Source organism: Pelecanus crispus, chromosome 4 (assembly GCF_030463565.1).
Source record: "Pelecanus crispus isolate bPelCri1 chromosome 4, bPelCri1.pri, whole genome shotgun sequence".
Classification (NCBI taxonomy): domain Eukaryota; kingdom Metazoa; phylum Chordata; class Aves; order Pelecaniformes; family Pelecanidae; genus Pelecanus; species Pelecanus crispus.
Window position 1 is genome coordinate 74,765,880 of NC_134646.1, and position 21,941 is coordinate 74,787,820.

Consider the following 21,941-nt stretch of genomic DNA (forward strand, 5'->3'; position numbering starts at 1 on the left):
TAGAGTATCACAGGTTCAGCCATTGCTGTTGTGCTACATAATGGGAACTACAGACCATCAAATACTTTCCTGGGGGGCCCAGACCTAATAAAGATACAGGGCAGCACAGAAATAACTTTAACTGCAACTTTTGGTGGAGGTGCTTACATGAATGTTTAAATTGCCTGTAACCTGCACTGCTCGTTTGCCTTCCCCTTCTGTGATAGTTTGTCAACGTGCAGTTTGACTTAAACATCAAAAAAGGAGAGAAGTCAAAAGATGTACCTGGGGGTTGAAGGAAAAAAGAAAAAAAACATAAATTCCCAGCCTGAGCATGGTAAATCATGGACACTAATGACAATACAAACTCGAAATGCGTATTCTAACATGATCTGTATTCCATGAAAGTTTCCAAAGCCTTGCAGATATGTAAAGACTTCATCCATGCTCATTTTACTGGCAAAAAACCAGAGATAACCTCTATTTAATAAGTTGTTTCATGAACATGTTGATAGGCTGCAAAATTTAGCTGTTTCTTGTCTTTCTGAGAAATGTCTCAATATGAGGCAGACTTTTTTTCAGTGGGATTATTTTATTGTAGAACTGGTTTTAGTTGGAAACCATATCTGCATTGTATTGAGCCATATGGCACCCGTTCACTGAAAAGTGGAACCTATATCTGCTGTAGAGAAGCATACTCCATAAGAAACTTCGAGGCCTAAATCTGAATTCACAAATGCTCCCAAAAGCCAAAGACTAAACATATTCACTAATTGTAAATATGGATAAAAATGATGGCAACAATTGTTTTGCATTAGAAAAATATTGGTATTGAGCTGCAGCTGCACTTCCTGGTTGGAGTTCTGTAAAAACTTATACTGACGACCTGTGCCCTGTTGAGCAGAGGGACCTGGGAGTCTCCTGATGTCACAAGAGAGACAGGGGAACCAGATGAGCAGGTCTTACCTGAGGCTTGATGGGTTGGGTATGTTGCTGTTGAGAGTTTGCAGGGATTTACCATTCCCTGGAATTCATATGGGCCACTCAAAAAAACAAAAACCCAAAAAAAACCCCAAAACAAACAAAAAAACCCAAACCCCAACCAAAAAAAAACCCAACCAAAAAAACCCCCCAAAAAACCCAAAACAAAAAAACCTCAACAACAACCCCTTCAACTTCTTGTTTCATCTTGTTTCAACTAGCTGTTGGCAATCTGACATTTCTTAGTCAGAGCCTGTTTTCCAGGTGAACAGTTCAGCTTCTCAGTGGCTCGCAGTGATTACTGTCAGTTAGCATGGTGCCACAACAGGTTGTTCGGGCATGAACCTGCGTTATTCTTTCTTACTCTCTTCCTCCTTAGCTGCAGTGATTTTAACAGCCTGAATTACATGTAACTTTTCATTAATACCCACTGCCATGACTGTTTACAAAGTCACATTCATAGCTCCAGGATACCGAAAACTCTTCCTAGTGCTATACCTTGGAAAAGATGCTCAGAATAGGAGTCTAAGCAGACTTGGGCTTCTCTGTAGGCATAATTTAAAATCTATGAAAATTGTGGAAAGCATGAAAGACGATGATACAGTTAGGAATTTCTGATGCTAAGCAGTTTGCAAATCGCATCACTAGTGCAGCAGCAGTAGTACAATGAATGAAATTCATGGAGCTGCTTTCTGTATATGATGGTGGTAATGAGGGCAGTGTGTAGCTCATTTGAATTAATTTGCCATAAATTTTTGATGTGTCTCTATAAATTGCCAAATTCTCATTTAGGGGTTAAAAAAATAGAATTGAGTTCAAAAAACACTCTGCAGACCTCAACATTCGGTGTGACCAGTCTGTTTTTTGCAGCTGTATTTATTTACTTTTATCATGGTTGCACCTACAGGCAAAGGTATGATTGAGCTCGGCACTGTCCAGATATGAAGCAGAGAGACAGTCTTGCCCTAGGCAGTTTTTAATCAGTCTGACAGAGAAATGGATGTGCTAAAGCCTTTTAAAAACTTAGCTAGGACTATAGGCATGCTGACTGTGTTTTACATGGTGGGATTCTATTGCTGCTTTGTTTATGAATCCTAGCTTCAGTATTATTTCTGCATGCCCAATCACCACCTTGATTTATACAGTCAAAACTCATAGAAATTTTGGTTATTACTTTCTGAAACATTTTGATTTAGGATCCTTTAGTTCTGTATAAACATGCAATATTGTTTAGTTATCAAAGACAGATTATTTCACAGACTACAGAGGTCTGTTTGGAGGCAATTTGGGAAGACTAGCCATCCACCTGGGCAATCTTTCTTCTTGAATGAGGCTTATTTTTTCTCTTGGTTTTGGTTTTTTGGGGGGTTTGGTGGGTTTTTTGTTGTTTTGTTTTGTTTTTTAAATGTAGCATCTTTGATGTCTTTTAAGTCCCATAGGCCTATGTGTTTTCAGTAGCAATAAATAAGTTACAGCCTATTCCTCTACAAACTTTTTTGTCTGCTTATTAATTCTTTCAAAGAAATGCCTTGGAGCAAGCTGATGAAGCGAGGTAGATTTGACTGTGAGACACTGTCAGGCAAGAGAGTTGTCCTGGTTTCGGCTGGGATAGAGTTAATTTTCTTCCTAGTAGCAGGTGTAGTGCTGTGTTTTGGATTTAGTATGAGAAGAATGCTGATAACACACTGATGTTTTAGTTGTTGCTAAGTACTGCTTATGCTAGTCAAGGACTTCTCAGCTTCCCATGCTCTGCCAGGTGCACAAGAAACTGGGAGGGGGCACAGCCAGGACAGCTGACCCAAACTGGCCAAAGGGCTATTCCATACCATATGGTGTCATGCTCAGTATAGAAACTGGGGGGGTTGGCCGGGGGGCAGTGATCACTGCTCGGGGATGGGCTGGGCCTCGGTCGGCGGGTGGTGAGCAATTGCATTGTGCATCACTTGATTTGTATATTAGTAGTATTGTTATTATTATATTATTAATATTACTACTACTATCTTACTTTATTTTGTTTCAATTATTAAACTGTTCTTATCTCAACCCAGGAGTGTTTCTCACTCTTACTCCTCCAATTCTCTCCCCCATCCCATCGGGGTAGGGGGAGTGAGCGAGCGGCTGCGTGGTGCTTAGTTGCTGGCTGGGGCTAAACCACGACAAGAGTAAATAACACCCCCCCCAACTGTCACCAAACTGTTTAACTTGCAATAAATTATCAAGAACTGTTAGTAAATTAGTATGCCACCTGGGATAGGCTGTTGATCATTGTGTGATTTCTGTTTACTTTTCTGGAATGGGCTGCAGTCTCAGATGAGTGCTTTTTTTCAGGAAACTCACTTGTAGAAATGACAAAAGGCCATTTTTCCTGGATATAGATTATACTGAGATTTTTTAATTAACTTTTAATTATGTGAAAGAGGCTCTTCATAACTCCTGGTGGGTTGGTGTTTTTTTTTTTTTTTGTCTCATCCTTTATGGCTAACTCACACCACCCAGCCTCCACCCAGTTAGCTGTGTTGTGCTACAGTGAATTTGATGGTGCTTACAAGTTTTTAGGAGCATTACTGGAAATACAATTGATATAAAATACCATAAATCTTGTTATGCTTTTTATCAGTGGCTAGCTGTGGTCCAGGGCTGCAATGGATTAAAACATAAGAGGACAAGGTGTCCTGGAAAGTTATACTGGAAAGGGTATTATAAATATAAGAAAATACACAATATTGTTTGCAGGGCTAATACCAACAGGGGAAAAAAAAGAACAAAAACCAAATTTTGAAACAAAACTGAGGACCAGAAAAGGTCATTTGAATGTATGCTAGAACAGAGATGAGCAATTAAACATTCCTAATTATTATAACTGATGGGTTATAACCAAGGGTTGAATCTCATCCTTCTAATTTAGGAATCTGAGATCCTGCCTCATCAAAATGTTAGGGGCTTGGACTACTTGGGGCAATAGACCCCGCTTTACCTATGCATCTAGCTTTCTCCAAAAAGATAGATAGAAACATGAAAAATCCAGACAGGCAATTGAGTCTTCCTAGCTTTAGTGCTTGCCCTTCACTATAGGTTGTACAGGGAGCAGCATTTGTGAGGGACAATGAGGTGGCCTTTGAGACAACAGCAATTGTTAGGTGCCTCCATGTACGACCTTTTTTTTTTTTTTTTTTTCTTCCGCCCCCCCCCCCCCCCCCCAGGATGCTACTTTCAGAGTCACATTCACTGTGCAGGCTGGAGAAATGAGCTGGTAGGAAACATGTGAAGTTCAACAAAGGCAAATACAAAAAAAAAAAAAAAAAAATCCTCCATCTGGGATGGAATAACTCCAGCAGCTGTACGAATGGGGCTGACTGACTAGAAAGCAGCTTTTCAGGAAAGATCTGGGGTTCCTTGTTGAACTCCCAAGGGTGGAGCAATGTGCCCTTGCAGCAAAGAAACCCAACCATGTACTCTGGAAAGAGTATAGCCAGCAGGTCCAGGGAAGTGATCCTTTCCTCTGTTTAGAATTTTTGTGACTGCATCTGGAATAGGTCCTCCAGTTTTGGGCTCCCCAGGACAAGACAGACATTGATATACCAGATGGAGCCTGGTGGAGGGGCAGCTAGATCCAGAGCTGGGGCACAAGAGACACGAGGAGAGGCTGAGGGAGCTGGGCTTGTTCAGCCTTAACTAGGCTCAGGGGAGGTCTTATTGCTGTCTAAAACCAGCTGTGCATGAAGCTGGAGTCAGACTGTTCTCAGTGGTGTGGAATGGAGGTAGAGCCAACGACACCAGCTGGAACACGGAAAACTCCAACTTACAAGGAAACTCCAGCTTACAAGGAAATGAATTTTTAAGATGAGGGTCATTGAACACTGAAACAGGCCGTCCAGACTGTGGGATCTCCATCCTTGGAGATCTTCAGGACTGAGGGGACATGGTCCTGAACTATCTGCTCTATTTGGCCTTGCCTGGAGGAGGAGGTTGGACTAGATGTCCTTCGGAAGTCCCTTCCTATCTGTATGTTTGTATTATTCCCTTCTCGTCAGCATTGTAGGAGTTACAGTGGACAAATAACTCCCAATAGCCACATAGTCTGTCCCTTAGCACAACAGATGATCTGAGGAGCATAAGCAAAGGAGAGGGAAGAACAGTGAGATGAACTGAAGTTCTTAGGAATAAGAACGTGTTCATTTGAAAGGAATGAAAGAAAGAAAGGGAAAGACTGTAAAAGCATGCAACTTTCAAGTCAAAGATCTATATTGTAATGCGATGCCTGGGTGGTATCCATCTAGGTCTATCAAACACTGGAACTGCATCTCCCAGAACGATGCCTAATTACCAACTGAGATGAATTGTTTTTATCCTTTCTGTCTAACCCAGGTTATTTATGACTGCCTGTTCAGTTCTGAAGAGGTCTGTGTTCTGTTTGCTGTGTAAGTGCATGCCAGCTGACCAGTAGATTTAATAAAACCCATACGCATCTGCACAGCTGAGATTAGGAGTTGGCTCTGGAGCAGTAAGGCATTCTTCCCTCTAGTTAACTCTAAGGAACTGATACCACTGGAAGCATTGGTATAGTGTGGTCTTAACATACAGTAAAGGGATGAAATGTATTATTCAGTCATTGGAAGTGGATGGTACTTTAAGCTGAAAGTTCGAAGTTATATTGCAATAGATATTTTTTTTTTTCATAAGAACAACTCCTACTATTCATATGACCTTTTTTTTTTCATGATTAATACTTGTTTCATTGACAGCACTGTGGGGTGAGGTGGGAGGAGGTACTTTGTTATTTACTCCTAAAATTCATTTTGTTAAAATGGGGCTGCTTCCAATAGACCTATATATACTTCCAAAAGGCTTGAGACATGCAATGATTTGTATGGTATCTGGTACTTTCTGCTAATGAAATCAAAATATGAACAATATAGAAATTTTGAGGAGAATGGCAGAGAGGTTTTCTCCTCCTTTCTTTGTTGAAATGCAATTGTTCTTGCCAATATGTTGTCTTCAATATTTTGTTTCCGTTTCTGAATTTCTCTGTAGTTCCTCTGTTTCCCTTTTAAAGCCACATATATATTTTTATTCCCATCCTGTTGGTATTGATGTGAAAGGTAGAGGAACTGTGATATATGTAAAGTCTCATAAGAAATTTGTGTTTCAGCCTCAGGAACTAGTACAGAATCTTGTAAGTGCCAACCTGGTGGTAAGACTAATGTTTTGTTTGGATTCTGCTTTAGATGGGGTCAGTCCTGGGGTCTGCAAAACGGTCAGTTTGCAAAGTTCCTGCTGACTGAGGACAGAATTGGTACCCCAGGAGTAACATTGGTCTGATGTTTTTAGAGCTCTGTGTAGCTGTCTGTCTTGGAAAGAAAAAATAACAACATCAACTGGATTTTCTTTTTCAGTATCAGCCATAGTTCATAGCTGAATCTCTAGCAATATTCTTGCCAAGAGAGAAAGCTCCTGAAATCTTCCTAGCTGCCTTCTATGTCTGTAAATGCTCTGCCAGCATCTGAGCTCTCCAACTTCTCGTTTTCAGTAAAATATTATGTTAAAAAAAAAAAAAAAGGATTAATTACAAACTTTTCATGAGGATTAAATGTTAATAAAAGTGAAAGAAAGGGGATTAGTAGAAATGTTTGTGCATTCATTTAATTTACTTTCCTATTCACTTTTCAACTTTTCATTAAAATGTACTGGAAAAGAGTCAAAATAACACACTTGGGAATAGACATGGAAACAATTACCCTTGCCCCTAAATTTTACCAACCTTGCAAATCAGCAAAAGAACATTGTCTCTGTTTCTGTCTTGTTTTTGATGACGTGCAGCCTTTTCTCTGTCAGATATATGAGAATATGTACAGAATTGCCTAAGGCTTAGTAATCACAGCATTCAGCTGGGAAAATACCAAGGCTTGTTCCTGCAACGACACATGTGAGTGCTCTAACAACTGACCCCAAAGTCAGTGTCTCTGTCCCAACAAATATTTTCTATCTGTGTGTGGAAGAGCCCCGGGAGGAATACCCTCTCCCCCTAATTCCCTCATGGGCCGTAGGAATCATACTGGTAAATCTTCTGATGGAAGTTTTCAGCAATACATTTCAGTTATAGCAAAATGATGCTTTTGAATAGAAAAAAAATATGTTTTATACATCATCTTTCAAAAGCTCCAATAAACACCCATCCCAAGTACACCTGGAGAAAACTAGCACAATGAGTGCCAGGTATGTGCATTTACTAAAACCCTACCTCAATATAAAATGGGTACTTTACAACTGCAAAAATCTAAGCCCTGATGGAGAAAGGTTTATTATCTACAGTGCTGCTAGAATCAGGCACAGCAGTACCATATGCTTCTGAATATGAAAGCTCCATTCTTCAGTGAAGTCCTTTTTCTATTAATGAGATTTGCCCTAATGGGACCAAAAATTACTTTAAAAAACATTTCTTTTCTGCTTTTCTAGGGCTTTTTTCCAGTCCATTTGGACTGGATATCAAAGATAAGGGGAAATATTTCAATAGCAAGACCTTTTATAATTAAGCTTTGTAGCCTATATAATGGAGATATGGCCAAATTCAAGAGGAAAATAATTACTGTTTTTCCAGGGCTTGCGTCTGCTGCTCTGCCTCCCTTTCTTCTCCCCGTTCCATTTTCCCCTTCAAAACCACATAATCAGTTGTGCCTTACGTATGAAAGACTTGCTCAACGCAGCTCTTTCCCCCAGGTTCATATTTTCTCCTGTGGTCTAGGAGAGAAGAGCTGTTCAATCTTTAACTATACCCAGACTTCCATTAAGGAGAGCACCTACAGTTCTCAAAAGGAAGCAGGTGCTTCCTGAAGGGTAAGCACTTTAACAACTCACTTCATAGTGCCAGCTACCCCTTTAGATATGGGAACGGACAAATTCAAAATACAGTGTGAGGCACATCCGAGAGACTACGTAGATGATGTTAAGATGAGCATGATGTTTATTGTTTTCTACTCTTCAGGAACCTTTCCCAATCACTAGAGCCTTTCAAAGCTCTCAGTGATTTCAGGCAGCTGCTTCAGCAATTTTGAATGTAACCAATCTGTTTGCATGAACCTGTGGCTATTTGCAGGCGTATATACATGCACACATATATAGACACGTCTCCAAGTTTGGAAAATGCTACTTATTCTTTATGATTCGTAACAGAGTTGTTAGGTACATTGATCTTCATGAGAAGTGCTCTATAGAATTGGGAGAGAGAGGAATAGAGGTGCTTGAAGTTGATGCCTCAACTGGTGTTAGGGATATCTTGGGAACATTATGGGATGGCCTTTGGCTGTGAGAACACCAGGAACCTGTTGAGTATTTGGGATTGGAGGGGATGATTTGTGCCAAGTGAGATTCCCCAGGGTAATATTTTGAGAGCTCCCTTTTCCAGTCTTCCCAGAAAATTCTTATGCAGCCTTACAATAGAACTGAGTTTCATAATAAAAGACCAAAGGGCACAATTGTAATATTTTTAAGGCAGACACGTGTTTTACCTATTACACAAGACAATGAGGTCCTGATCAATCCCATATGACTGATATTTTTAACCACCACAACTGCCTTTCTTTCCTTCATATTTTCTCCTTGTCCACTAATAACCATCCATGTAATTTCTCTTTGAGCTTAGTGCAGTTTCTGCTGGCGACTAGGAACCGTTTGACCTGCTTTTTCATTAAATTAGCAACACACATATACAGTCATTTGTTGTGCATCCATTATCCTGTTTGGGAAGCATTGTTTTATATTTTTGCTCTGTGATGTCTTCAGGCATAAAATATTTGCAGGTTTATTGGAGGACTGCAAAATAACTTCTTGAATTAGATTAGTCTGTAAATGCCCTAGCTAAAAAATCAGTATGTGCCCGCTCTGTCTGGGAAATACTAATGTTTTGTGGAGAAGTTGGTGAGAAAGAGTGAAACTTGCCCATTTCTGCTATGCAATCCAACTTTCTTTTTTTTTCCCTCCAAGTCACGCAAAATGTCCTTATTTTATGGGCAATATAAAACCTGGTTAGGGAACATTCCCCTGCTGTGACAAGAATTGGCGCTATGCCTCCCCCAGTGCTGTTCCCCATTCAAACTGCTGATTTTGAGCATACTGGGAAAGACTATCTGATTTAGTTCCTGGTATACTGGAGTGCATAGTTTTAAACAAAACCATCTGAATACGTGAAGACATCAATATGATGATCATCCCACAAAACATCTGATCAGTAAGTTTTGCTCTTTTTAGATGTAGGAACTGTACAAAGGGTACATTAAATGATCACTTTTGCTGAAGAATTAGCAATAGCAAGGCTAACATTGGACCTTGCAGGAAGACCAAAGGACTCTTCTGTTTTCACTTTAAACAGAGACAAAAAAGTAGTGTCTGTAACAAGTAGTATTGGGGTCCTTTATGTCAACCTTAGGTTCTGTTTCTCTCAGTCTAAGTTCAGCCTGTGCCAAGAGAGCCACTGGGTATAAAAAAGGTATTTCTTATTAATTAACTACTTGCTTATAACAGTACCAATATATTTTGCAGAAGATAAACAATGTATGTGTAATTTCGCTCTGCAAGATAGGTGCAAATAACACTAGAAAAATTAGCTATTAAAGAAAGGACTGTCTATGAAGATGTTGAGTACTGTTTTTCCTCTCTCTCTTCTGTGACCTTTGGCATATTCACACACCCCTCAGTATATTGCAGGAATACCAAATTTGCTTAATATGTGCCAGTTTTTTAGAATTCTTGGGCTGGCGGCATGAGTTACTGCTCTGAAATGTTTTTAAACAGACCATTCCTCATGAAAATTTGGCCTGCCACGCTAGTCAAGTGGCAACAATTTTTTGGTTCCAGCAGGTTATAGATGGATGAGATTTGTTCATGTGGAGGAAGAGGCAATGATCAGCTTGCTTATCCTACCCGATGCTTCTCTAAATAGGAAGACTGAAGAATTGAGCTGTAATTGGTATCCCCTAGAGAGCTGGTGTAGTCAGCATCTTTGAGGTGTTCAGTTGTAGAGATCAGGCAGATTTAGATATATAGAGGTTGCCAACAAGTGCAGCAGGGCAGGATTTTTCAGGCTGGTCATCAACATCAGTCAGAACTTTTGTAGCTATTTCTCTGGGGGCATTTATTGTTATCATATGTAACCACCCTTAAACTTGTTTCCATTGTAGTGAACGCCCTAAAGAAATGCCAACTGTTTCAAAACTTTTTCCTTTTATGATCAGATCGTATCATTTCAGGCTTGCCTAGTTGCAGTGTGAGCCAGTTGTTCTCCATCCAGTTGCTCTGAACGCATTTTTCTGTTGAGGTGCTAACTCTGATGTTCTTTTCCTTTTAAGCATGTCTCGTGTTACAAACTGCTCCAGTTGGTAACCAGCTCATTTTAAGATCCTAACCTCTTAATATTCACTCCACATCCTAAAGTGCCTAATATGTTGCTGGTACTAGATAAATAATATTACAGCTTCAGCTGTGGTATTCCAAATGATTAATGAGCTGACCACAACACAGGGGAGACAAAACTGTAATACATGCTTTCCATTAGCCCCACCAGGATTGCTTCATATGGCCTTTGATTGTGTCCTGAGATTATGCAATCAGTGTAGCGGATATTTCTCGGGTGTCATCCTTAACATTCCCACCTTCCCTTTCCTTATGGTGGTTCTCGTAGAGACTAGCTGCTGTTTTGAAATGGATCTGTGTGACAGCTTGAAAGGGTCTCTTCAAGGGAAAGTAAATACGAAATCTAGAGGACGCTGTGAATGCTTACTGGGAAAAGTAACATACTGTTCTGGGATGTATGTACATTCATGTATATATGTATTCTATCAATGTGCATTTATGCAGTTCAGTTGTGCACACGCAAGCTGGTTTTCTAGCTCTTGTTAATTTTCAGTGAGTCATTAGTGATTGGGTTCACTAATAACTAACAGTTGTGAGGAGTGATTTTGAGTGCAACTTCCAGGGAAAATCTAGAAGATTAAACTGCTATCTGGAAGGCATTCTATTTTACTCTCTGCTTGGAATTACCCTGGGTTGATTCTTTAGAAATTGGTTTTACCCCTATGAGAGTGAAGGGACTATATTTCACTCTGCAGTTTTGCCACTCTTGAGTTATCAGGACTTTCATACCATCTAAGATAAAAATCATAACCTTGGCAGTCTACTTTGTGTGTTTTATGAATGCCATCTGAGAAGCAACATCTCATTTATAATTGGGACCAGGAGCTAGAGTAATTTCTGTATCGGCCGAGCATGTCTAATAACACATAAATAATGTATATTGTGAAAACAAGAAAAATAGATGAGTAAGTTACTTAATCTGAAAAATGGTGAGGGTGTGACTGCAGTGCTGTGAAGCTCTGTGAATACTGTCCCGAGATTGGCAGTACTGCTATGAAGAATATTGATCTTCAAAACTCATGTAGGCATGCAGGTTTATGTGATGGTATCACTAGGAGTTTGGTGCTGCCCTGTGCCCAGCAGCCTTGTCTCCAGTTTAGCTAAGAACCTTCATCTAGGCATTAATATTTCAAGTTCTTAATGGAAATTAATTGACCTTGGTAAGGATGGCTCATAAGTTTGCATCATTAAGGATTTTGCTGGAGTGAGTCCAGCACTCTTTAGGATTGAATCCCCACAGCCAAATCTTCGACGTCCAATGGGAGTTCAGTCGAGTGTAGGTGGTTCCTGGGCACGCTTAGCCTCTCAGTGTATGGCTGCTGTGTGCTTAAATGAAGAGTTTCCATATTTTGATTTCTTACTCAGCCTGAAGGAGGTGTTTTTCCCTCAAGATCAGTTTAGAATGCTCAGGAATATGAGGTGTCTTGATTTTGACCATATGCAAGATTATAGCATTAAAAAATGGCGTGTCTCGTCTTTCTCACCACTTACTACAGAAATCTCCTGTGGCAAGTCAGATGCTGTGAGTCTAGAAATTTCTTCATGATGGACATTTTGACTGTTTATTTCTTCCTATTTTAATACTAGAGAAACGGAAAGGAAAATAAAAGCTAGAATTAAAATTAAGATCAGTTGCTGAAGCTGAAAGACACAGCACAATTGTAATATGTTAGAAGATTGCCTTGTTTTAGAGAAAGTGCTGATTAAGATCAAATTTATCTTGAGTTTACATTTTGATTGGACCTAAACTGAGGGGAGGGGGGTTATATTTCAGACACGGTGCAAATGATGCATGTTAATATCCTGTGTTTATTGCCACTTGGAATTACAGCATAGCTTTGAATTGCTGCCAGATCTACAGTTAAGACTCCCGAGTAATCACTATGATTATTCCAAGTCTTCATAGTAATAGTGGAAGAAGTATGATATGCAAGCTACTGTAGCCTAAGCTGTCAGAGTATTTTTATCCTTTGGGGCTCAGATTGTGATTGTACCCGGTAGAGGGAATGGTTAGACATGCCAATGAATCCTGAAAAAGAGATTAAAGAAATGGATTTAATTATGTTATTTTCATATTTATTTGGCTTTTCTGTTACCTCCTGCCTCACTAACTTTTCCTGAAATGAGGAAAATGAGCTTTTCTTTATTTTTTGAATGCTTTAATTCATATGTTGGCATGGTGTAGTATTTTCATTTTCACTTTTATTAGAAATCTTTTTTGCTTTCCTCCCTGTTGAGCTGTACTGTATCCTATTTCTACTAATTCTCTTTACAATCCATGGGATAGTTCATCTCCTTGAAATATTCTTTTACCTCTGCTTAACTATTGGAAGTTGTAGATTTACATCTGATCTGAATGTATACACATGTGTTACTGTGGTTTATTTAGCTGTTGGGAGATTAAGAAGTGAGGTCAGGGATAAACAGCATAATATAAAGTTACAATTTACTAAAAAAAATTAGGAGAGTCTCACAAGAGGGAGAAATGCTCTGTAAAAAGTTGTTTAAAAGAGGCTTAAGTGAAATTTAGATGTGATTAAAATCTGTCCTGGTTTTTGGATACACAATTATTCAAGCAAGTAGTTGTTTATTTTGAGTTAAAACCTTCAGTGATCACTGTTAGTGAGCTCTCCAGATAGTATGTCCCAGTTGCATCCCTTCATCAGTTCCTTGCAGGAAGGTTTTGCTATTTGTTCTACTTATAAAGTAAATAAAACTTGTTATGGAAAGCATTTAATGTGGGTACAATGTTTACTCTGGAGTACTTTCCTCAATAAGTAGTGTTAGCCAGCAGGCAAGTCTGAGCACCCAGTGTGTTAGCTGTGGGAAGCAAATCTGTATGCCTGGCACATAATGATCAGTTTAAACTATTGAAATATAAATCAGAACACTGAGTGAAATTCAAAAATATTTCATTAAATGAATTATGATGTGTGTGTGGATAAAAGTATAGTTAGGGACTCTGCCATATATGCTTAGACGTCTGCACTCTTTAGGCTATTTTTTTTCTGATAGATTTAACTCTGAAGGACAGCATTAGCAAATATCACAGCGTGTTTGCATTTTTCTTTGACTGCAATTTCTAGAACGATGTTCTCTGCAAGCTGCCCTTGGGTCCTCATTATGAAACTATACTGAAGGCTCATTAACAGTGAAAGCCACTCCCAAATTTATAGACCTAATTCCTTTATTATTTTGAAGTCATTATTTTGGTATTTTTAGAAGCATGAGATTTATTGGGCCGGAAGAAGAAAACAAGACAATAGCGCTGTAGTCCAGAGATTACCGTTCTGTACAAGTGCAGTTTATGCCTTTTCTGGACTATATGCCATACTGATTTGTTGTCGTAGTTGTATTAATTTTTAAAAATGCTAACAGGAGAGAATGCAGATAATGATATTTACAGAAAGTGTTATATGGACTAGAAGACTGTATCCAAAGATATTAAGCTTTCCGTATGGACTTATCTGCCGTCCTGCTTCTAGTGATACAGCATGGAAAGACTTGTACACGCTGCAGGCTAAGTGTGGGTCTCGGGGCCAGCCTTGTGCATGCGTTAAAATGTGAGGGCGTGCCTGGACACAAGCTTCAGCAGGAATTGTGGAGCTCACGCTGCAGCCTTGCTTGTGGAGTTTACTTTAGCGCGGGACCGGGTCCTCCTTTCTGTCATCTGGTCAGAAACCAACAGCATTGAGTCCTATGTAGCCCGCTCAGCATGCAGATAGTTTGAACGCATTTATTTCTAAGAAAAACTAGATGTTTTGAGCCTGAGTTGCAGATGGTAGTGTGGTAAAGAAAGTACAAATCTCTGTGCTGGGCATAAATGCTTCTTCACTCCACCTTGCAATGCAAGCAAAAGGGCAGTGCAGCACACAACAGCACATGCAGTTTTAGGCTGGAGTCGTGCCCTTTGCAGAAAACTTGCCAAATGGGTGTGTTACAAGAGTCTTTGAATGCTGTATCTAGGCCACCAGCATACTTGGAGTGTATAGTAATAAATTAAACAGACAGGAAACCATTGGATACAGTAGGAATAAGAGATGGCATTTGTGACAGTGCATTTATAGAGGCTTTCCAATAAAAATGACAGTTTCCTACTCTTGGGTAAAGTCTATCATTAAAAAAAATACAAGATCATAGGAAGGTTATGGGCTATGGTTTTGCTCTTCTTACTGACCTAGTCACACAGCTAACAGAATTAGGTTTGGCTTCATATATGCTTTAGTGTGGGGTTTCAGCGATGGACCATGAACCCTGAAGTATGTGCAATTCTCTCTCTTGTTCAGCAATGTACTTCGATATGTGCCTCATTTGAGGTATATGAAAGCTATGCAGAAATTAGTGTAACTGTGTACGTGCTTCAAGTATGAGTGTACATGCTCAAGTAACCTGTCAAATTAGAGCATCTACAAATGTTGTATTTATAGTTTTTTTCCCCCAAGACCAATTCCAGTAAAAGCTCAGTCCAGCTGTCATATCTGTGTAATTCATTAGAAATTTCAAATTTTTAACCTCAGATTTACTCTAAAAAAGTGACTACATAAAAATTGTACTGTTTTGTCTAATATGTTTCCTTCTCTGTATTCGCATTATTGTAAATTTGTTTGCATAACTCATTGCCACTTATCTCTGTAAACAATTTACAGTCACAGTGATCAGGATTCTGTGGTGTCTTGTGCATCATTTGCTGAACATTCTAAATACACTTTGAATTCAGGATTTTTTTTTTTTTTAATTTTTTTTGAAGTGTGAGCCAAATAGAGCCCAGCTGGGCTTTGAAAATCCATGTTTTGTTTGTAGGCTATCAGTTGACAAAGGTACCTTTTTGAATGCAAACTGGACCTGTTTGATCTGGAAAGACAATAAAAATGGATCCTCACATTGGCAGTTTTAGAATCACGCTATAACATGCAGGCCAACTGCAAAAGGTGAAGAAGTTGAAAGGAGTGAAATTCTGATTAAATTACGTGGGGAAAATTTCTTTGTTGCTGAAAGCCTTACATGAAGTTCACACAAGGAGACAGCTCAAGCTATTACTATGTTTGAGTCAAGGTATTATCCGGACCTGAGAAGGAAATGCAAATAATTGATTTGTATATTTTTCTGCATCAAAGTGAATTGCCATTTTGTCCAAAATCTGTCAGCAGGAGGAGAATGGCGAAGCAATGGAGAGATGTTATAAACTAGTTCTTTCTCCTGGGTCATTATTCTGATACAATTATAACAGTGATTATTTTTACATTTAGTATTTATAAAGCCAGCCTCACTAGATAAAGTGATGTATTTGTATGGACATGTTAAAATGAGTCATTACTAATATTATTTCTTTTTTGGTTAGTCTGAAGATTTTCTTGTGGCCTCATGAACCTTGCACGAGGACCACAATCCAAGGCAGTCATTTTGAGTAGAGATGAGGAGTGTGATCAATTTAGTATGACTTGCAAGAGAAGTTATAGAATTTAACATTCACAGATTTGGGCAGGGAAGATTAATAGGATCTTGCAGTCCGCATCTCTTAGATGCTTTTGAGTTTCTTGTCCACAAAATTTTGATAGGTAAGGTATGTACAAAATCTGATATTTACACATTAAAGTAAGGCTGTGTTGTCTGTTTTAGAGAAAATAGTCTTCTAAATATATGTTGTTGGTTTTGTCTTTTAGATAATTCTTGTAAGTTCTTCCCATAATGACCGTGACCAAAGCCTTTTCATAAGCACAGATGAAGGAGCCACTTTCCAGAAACAACCCATTACTTTCTTTGTGGAAACTCTCCTTTTTCACCCAAAAGAAGAAGACAAAGTACTTGCTTATACCAAGGAAGGCAAGGTAAAGCTTGAAGATACTGCATTTATTTGAAATTTAGGAATTACTTTGTTAAGGACGTATAAAGCAGTTTTGATACATTGATTAGTGTTGGGTTTTATGAATTATCGGTTGTCCAGAAGGGAACTATATTTTGTTTTTGAGAGGCTTATTTAAATATTCATTGTATTCATGTCCAAATCTTTTTGTTTTACAGTACTTTCAATTCTGGCATTTTCAGCTGATATGGATGTTGGTAATATTTACCCTCCTGTATAATATAGTTAAATACTACCTCTGAAACGTGCTCCTCCCTCGAAAGTGACCATAAGCAATTGCTCTGTAATTTATAGCCTAGTAGAAAGTTAATGAAGCTGAAATAGTGCCTCCAAAGGCCTTTCGTGGGATCTAAAGTAAAATAATATAAAATAAACTGCACAGTTGTACAGAAGAAGGGGATTTTGGTGATCACTGAATCTGTAGAAATGTAGAATAATTCTCTCTCTCATTATGTATTTATACCGCTTTCAGATTTAGGAGTTGTATCGTGTGGTTTGTAAATTTTGACCATCTTTCAGATTTCTTCTGGTTAATTTATAAAGTAATTTTTCTGGATGGGTTAGGCTAAACACTGATGAGTGAGCACACAGTCTGTAAGTGTGTAGTTCATCTCTTTTTCATGATGCCAAAATTGCAGCTGTAACGTCACTGTGATTCTGGTCCTAGTAGTGGTCTTGACTCATCTTCATCATTACTCCTGTTATAAGCTGAAATTACATAAACTTTAGTCCTTTTAAATCCTTGTCAGACTTCACAGAAGGTTTATATTTAGTTGGTGAGAATAAAGCAAGTTTTTCATGCTGAAACCAAACACTGCACTGATTTCAGTGATGTTATATCAAGTCATCATCCTTTGGGATGTTTTCTGGGATATATAAATAAATAGCTGATCCCAAAACAATTCACATTTACAGGCATTTGCAAATAGGATAAAGCTAGAATAAAAAATAGAGCAAACCAAACGCAGTCACAAATTACATGAAATACTTTACTTAGCAGCTTCAATTTGAAATCCTAACACAACTACAAATGTGTTGAACACATGTTATGTTAACAAAAGACTTCAGGGAAGCCTGAAGTTATGGAAAGCCTATCTTATGAAAAGCTCTTCTTTCACTTTGACTTTTGTTTTTGATGATAGATATAATTCCTGAATTTTGTATAGGTAGAATCATAGAATCGTTTAGGTTGGAAAAGACCTTTAAGATCATCCAGTCCAACCATTAACCTAACATTACCAAGTCCACTCTAAGCCAATCAAGGGTAGACTAGACTAAACCATGTCCCGAAGTGCTACGTCTACCCATTTTTTGAACACTTCCAGGGATGGGGACTCCACCACCTCTCTGGGCAGCCTGTTCCAATGCTTGACTACCCCTTCCGTGAAGAAATTTTTCCTAATATCCAACCTAAACCTCCCCTGGCGCAGCTTGAGCCCATTTCCTCTCGTCCTATCACTAACTACATGGCAACACCCACCTCACTACAACCTCCTTTCAGGTAGTTGTAGAGAGCGATAAGGTCTCCCCTCAGCCTCCCCTTCTCCAGACTAAACAACCCCAGTTCCCTCAGCTGCTCCTCATAAGGCCTGTGCTCCAGACCCTTCACCAGCTTTGCTGCCCTTCTCTGAACACGCTGGATCCAGCACCTCAATGTCTTTCTTGTATTGAGGGGCCCAAAACTGGACACAGTAGAAGATCAAGTGTCTTGAAAAAAGTAGATGGCAGAAACTGTAAGAGTCCAAAGAAGTGTATTGAAGAAGTTGACCAGCCACAACAAGTGGGTAGAATTATTTGCCAGGAAAGAGAAGGTGGCAGGAACACCAAGTGAAGCATTTGCTTTGTGTTTTGACAAATTATGCGTGACACAGAAGTTTTCAGGCAATTTGTACTTGGATCATCTTCCAAACGGAGTGATACTACTATTTGCCACATTTAAAATGTGACTGGACAAAAAAAACTTTAATATTCAGTAAGAAATAGCTCTGCATTAGTAGCAGGAAGGGTTAGGCAATCTGATAGACTTTTCTCAGGCTTTCAATATGACACCATAAAGACTTATTGGACAAGTCCTACATCTTTACCTAAGATGTGTAGGAATGAAGGATGCCTTTGACTGTAACTGGGTCAGTAACCTGCTTTAATTTTCTATAAGTTCTGATCTGTTTGGGCTAGTGGGGAGAGGAAGATGAAGTGATGTTGGCAAAGGAGGAGCTGAAAATGAAAATTGCAACTTGACATAAGAAGAGGTCACTGTACTAAAATCAATGGTCTTGAGAGATAATGTTGATCTGAATTTGGCCTAGGGAGATGGTATACTCTAGGTTTGTGAGTTAAGTAACTTCACCTTCGCTGAAAGAAAGTAGTATCAGGATGTAACACAATCTAAAACTTAGGAGAAGCCGCTACCTCCTGTAACTCAAATTATTTCTTAAAAAGGCACTTTTGAGAATACAAGGAATACAAGATCACGTCCTTCATAAATAGCAATCACGCTTCTCTGTCTACTGGAGCATCACAGCCTTTCTCACAACTTCTGATTTGATTTAGGGCTTATTTTATATTGCAAAATATGCATTGTTCTTTCATTCAGAACGCTAGATTTTGTTTAAATAAAGCTCTAGCCTCTAGCTGACACTATAAATGAATGCAAATCCAGTCAATGTGGTTGGATTAATCCATTTACTGCCTCAGACCTATACTTTCTTTTTCTGGCTACCTCAGTTATAATGAATAACAATCAGCTATTCACTGAGACTATATAAATGCTTCTAGATTTTTAAAAACGCAACAGGGATGCAGTAGATTTTAATTGTTCAATTGGAAGCTGAAAGAATGAAAAAATGGCAAAACTGACAAAAGCATTTTCAATTTTTTTAAAAATTCCACACATTAATTACATGGGATGTGTTTGCTGAAGCCAGAGATTTTAGCTGTCCACTAATATAACTGTTTTCACCTCCTATCTAATCTCATTTAGTAGTTTTATCATATGTACCTGTTAAAAAGCAAAACACATATGGAACATTTTTCATTGAAGGAAGCTGAATGTCTACATAAGTTACACATTATTTTTTATTTATTTCAAATAGTGCCTCAATTAAAATTTCATCTGAGTTTGAATGTGTCTTGTCAGTCCTACTTCACTCTCCCTTACAGTAAGATTGCAAGGGCTTCCCCCTGCACTAAACCAAACTGTTCATTCATAAGCTCCCAGACTTCAGTCTTAAATGTGTGTGAGGGGAGGTAGTTTGGGTTTGGTGGTAGGGGGTTGGGGTTTGCTTTGGTCTTTTTTGGCCGCTACTGACAGGCATCGCTGTTCCAATGTTGGGAATCTTCTCTCATTTCTTCTGAAATTCATCCATGACAAAATTATATTCCTTTGTTCATGTGCCAGTGTTGTCTCTTACCCTAAATAGCTCTTTGCCCTCTTGCCAGGAACCTCTGAATTCTTGGCTTTCTTTGCAGCTTGGACACCAGGGTTAGGGCAGTGCCTTAAATGATCATCTCTTCCAGATTTATAGTAGTCTGCTGAGGCAGGTAACTAGCTAAGCAGGGTCAATCCTTTCAGAAAGATGGTCAAACCAATGGTTATCTTTTCTGTAATGCCTGTGGTGACAACTGTTTGAAGCAGCAGCTTAGGTTCTCTGTCCTGCACAGTTTAGCCCATTTAAAGCCACATCCCTCCCTCCCAGGAGGCTGCTCTAAAGCCAAATGCTATAAAATACACTGGTTGCAAGCAAACCCTAACCCACATAATAAAACTAAGATCAGAAAGTTAGCAGGCAAATCAGGAGCCTGGCTCTGCAGCCCCATCGTTAAAAGTATTTAGATCTGACATTGAAGACTTTTTGATCCCTGATCATTTCTGTCTATTGACTGTGTAAATGCTAAAGTAAGCACTCTGAGTCCTGAGTGTAGTTTCTCACCCGAACTGTGGTCTATCTGCTTTAACTGAGCATGCAGTGGAATAAAGCCTAGTCATTGTGAAGTGCAGAGTAAGTGGGAAATACTGTTTTATCTCTAATTCAAATCTTAGTAAATTTACCCATAGAGTTTATGCTCAGACAAGTTACCTCAGCCTTTACATATTAATATCACCAGTTTTCTGTAGTAAAACATAATGCGTAATCGTGGGGGTTTGTTTTCATTTGTCATTGAACCCATCATTTTAAACCAAAAACACTTCTTACTAGTCCTCATAAGGCACTTTTCCCCAGAACAATCAATGACTGGTGACTTATTCCCACATCAGAGAACAGTTTTACTTGCCCTTTTTCCCCCCCTATTAGTGATATTAAGGGAAAACCCATCGTATGTAAATTGGATCAAATAAGAAATGCATACAGACAGCAGGGGGCTTTAAATCTGTCTTTTTTAGCAGTCAGATAGATATTTCCTATTTTAACTGGAGGAAACACATTATGAAGGCAAATGCTGAAGCAAGGAGATTTTTGAATAGCTATTTTATATCCCACTTTATTCTGGGGAAAAGAGCTTTCATCTGCACTCTCAATATCTATCCATCTCATTAGCATTTGCTTTTATACCAGGGTGGACTGTTCAGAGGGAAGGTGGAGCTGGAGTCCTCTTCCTGCAGGCCATCTTCTGCCTCTCTCTCTGAGTGACCATTTCTCACGGGTCACAAATTGGTATTCCATGAAGCAAGCCCTTAAGTACATCTCTCCTCATCAAATCTCTTAAGCATTTCTTTAATATCTTTTGGTCCTATTTTAGCAGAGTTTTAAATCCATTGACTTCCTGGCTTAAGTATTTTTGATGGAATTAAGGCTCGAAGCATAAAGGGAACATTTGTGCTTGTTTCGCCAATGAATGGGAAGAAGGAGAAGAAAAGCGTCCTTTTACCATCCCTCTTGTGTAACATGCTGAGGTGAAAAAGAATCTGACCCAAAATGAACTGTGAATTTTTTTCATGGTAAACAAGAAGACGTTGTCACTGAGTTTTGTTAGGTATAGATTATATTTTAAAAGATTTTCTCTATGAAAGGTTATTACTCTGAAAACATTGTAGAGAGTTCCTGGTAATGATTTTCTTTTTTTCTTCGTATGCAATCTGTCATTTTAATAGTGACATAGGACCTATCTTTGAAGATGTACATCATTAACAGTTTCCCATCGTCTAATTTTAATTTAATTTTTTTTATCTTTTGTAGGTTTATGTATCCATTGACTTGGGAAAAAAATGGATCCTTCTGCAGGAACGAGTTTCAAAAGATCATATATTTTGGTAAGAAGTCTGTTATTTTCCAAATAAAAAAAGAACAGCAAAAGTATTTCATACTAATCAAGAAAGATGTTTCCAGAGGTAGTGATGGGGACAGTATGAGCCTTGGCGTCTTTTGCAGATTGAGTATGTCAGTGTTGCTCTGTCTGCTATTACAAATTCATACTCATGCCAGTGATCATACTGAGTGTCAGCACATGTAAAGGTTATATGTCTGGATCTATGGAGCCTAAGATTTAGAGAGAGCTGTAACGTCCAATGAAATCGCTCTTCATTTTACTGGTGAAATTGATCTTAAGAAACGAGAGCAGTCTTTTTGCAGAGAAAAATCTATAACATTTTTTTAAGAGGCTGAATCAGACCTATTAACTGGAGTCATATATAAACTTACACTATTAAGGAAACTGGTGAAAAATATGACTTTATGTGCACACATATATCAAATGATTTCATTTTCAGCTCAAATATTTTGCA

The 21,941-nt window shown here is 38.7% G+C and overlaps 1 protein-coding gene across 1 annotated transcript in view; it reads left to right on the forward strand.

Annotated features, from left to right (window-relative positions):
* The window catches only part of SORCS2 (sortilin related VPS10 domain containing receptor 2), a 591,852-nt gene that overhangs the window by 461,907 nt on the left and 108,004 nt on the right, over window positions 1-21,941 (forward strand). Inside the window, exons 4-5 of the mRNA XM_075708979.1 lie at window positions 16,023-16,187; window positions 21,397-21,470. Coding sequence (XP_075565094.1) covers window positions 16,023-16,187; window positions 21,397-21,470 — 239 coding nt within the window. The remainder of the gene's footprint in view (window positions 1-16,022; window positions 16,188-21,396; window positions 21,471-21,941) is intronic.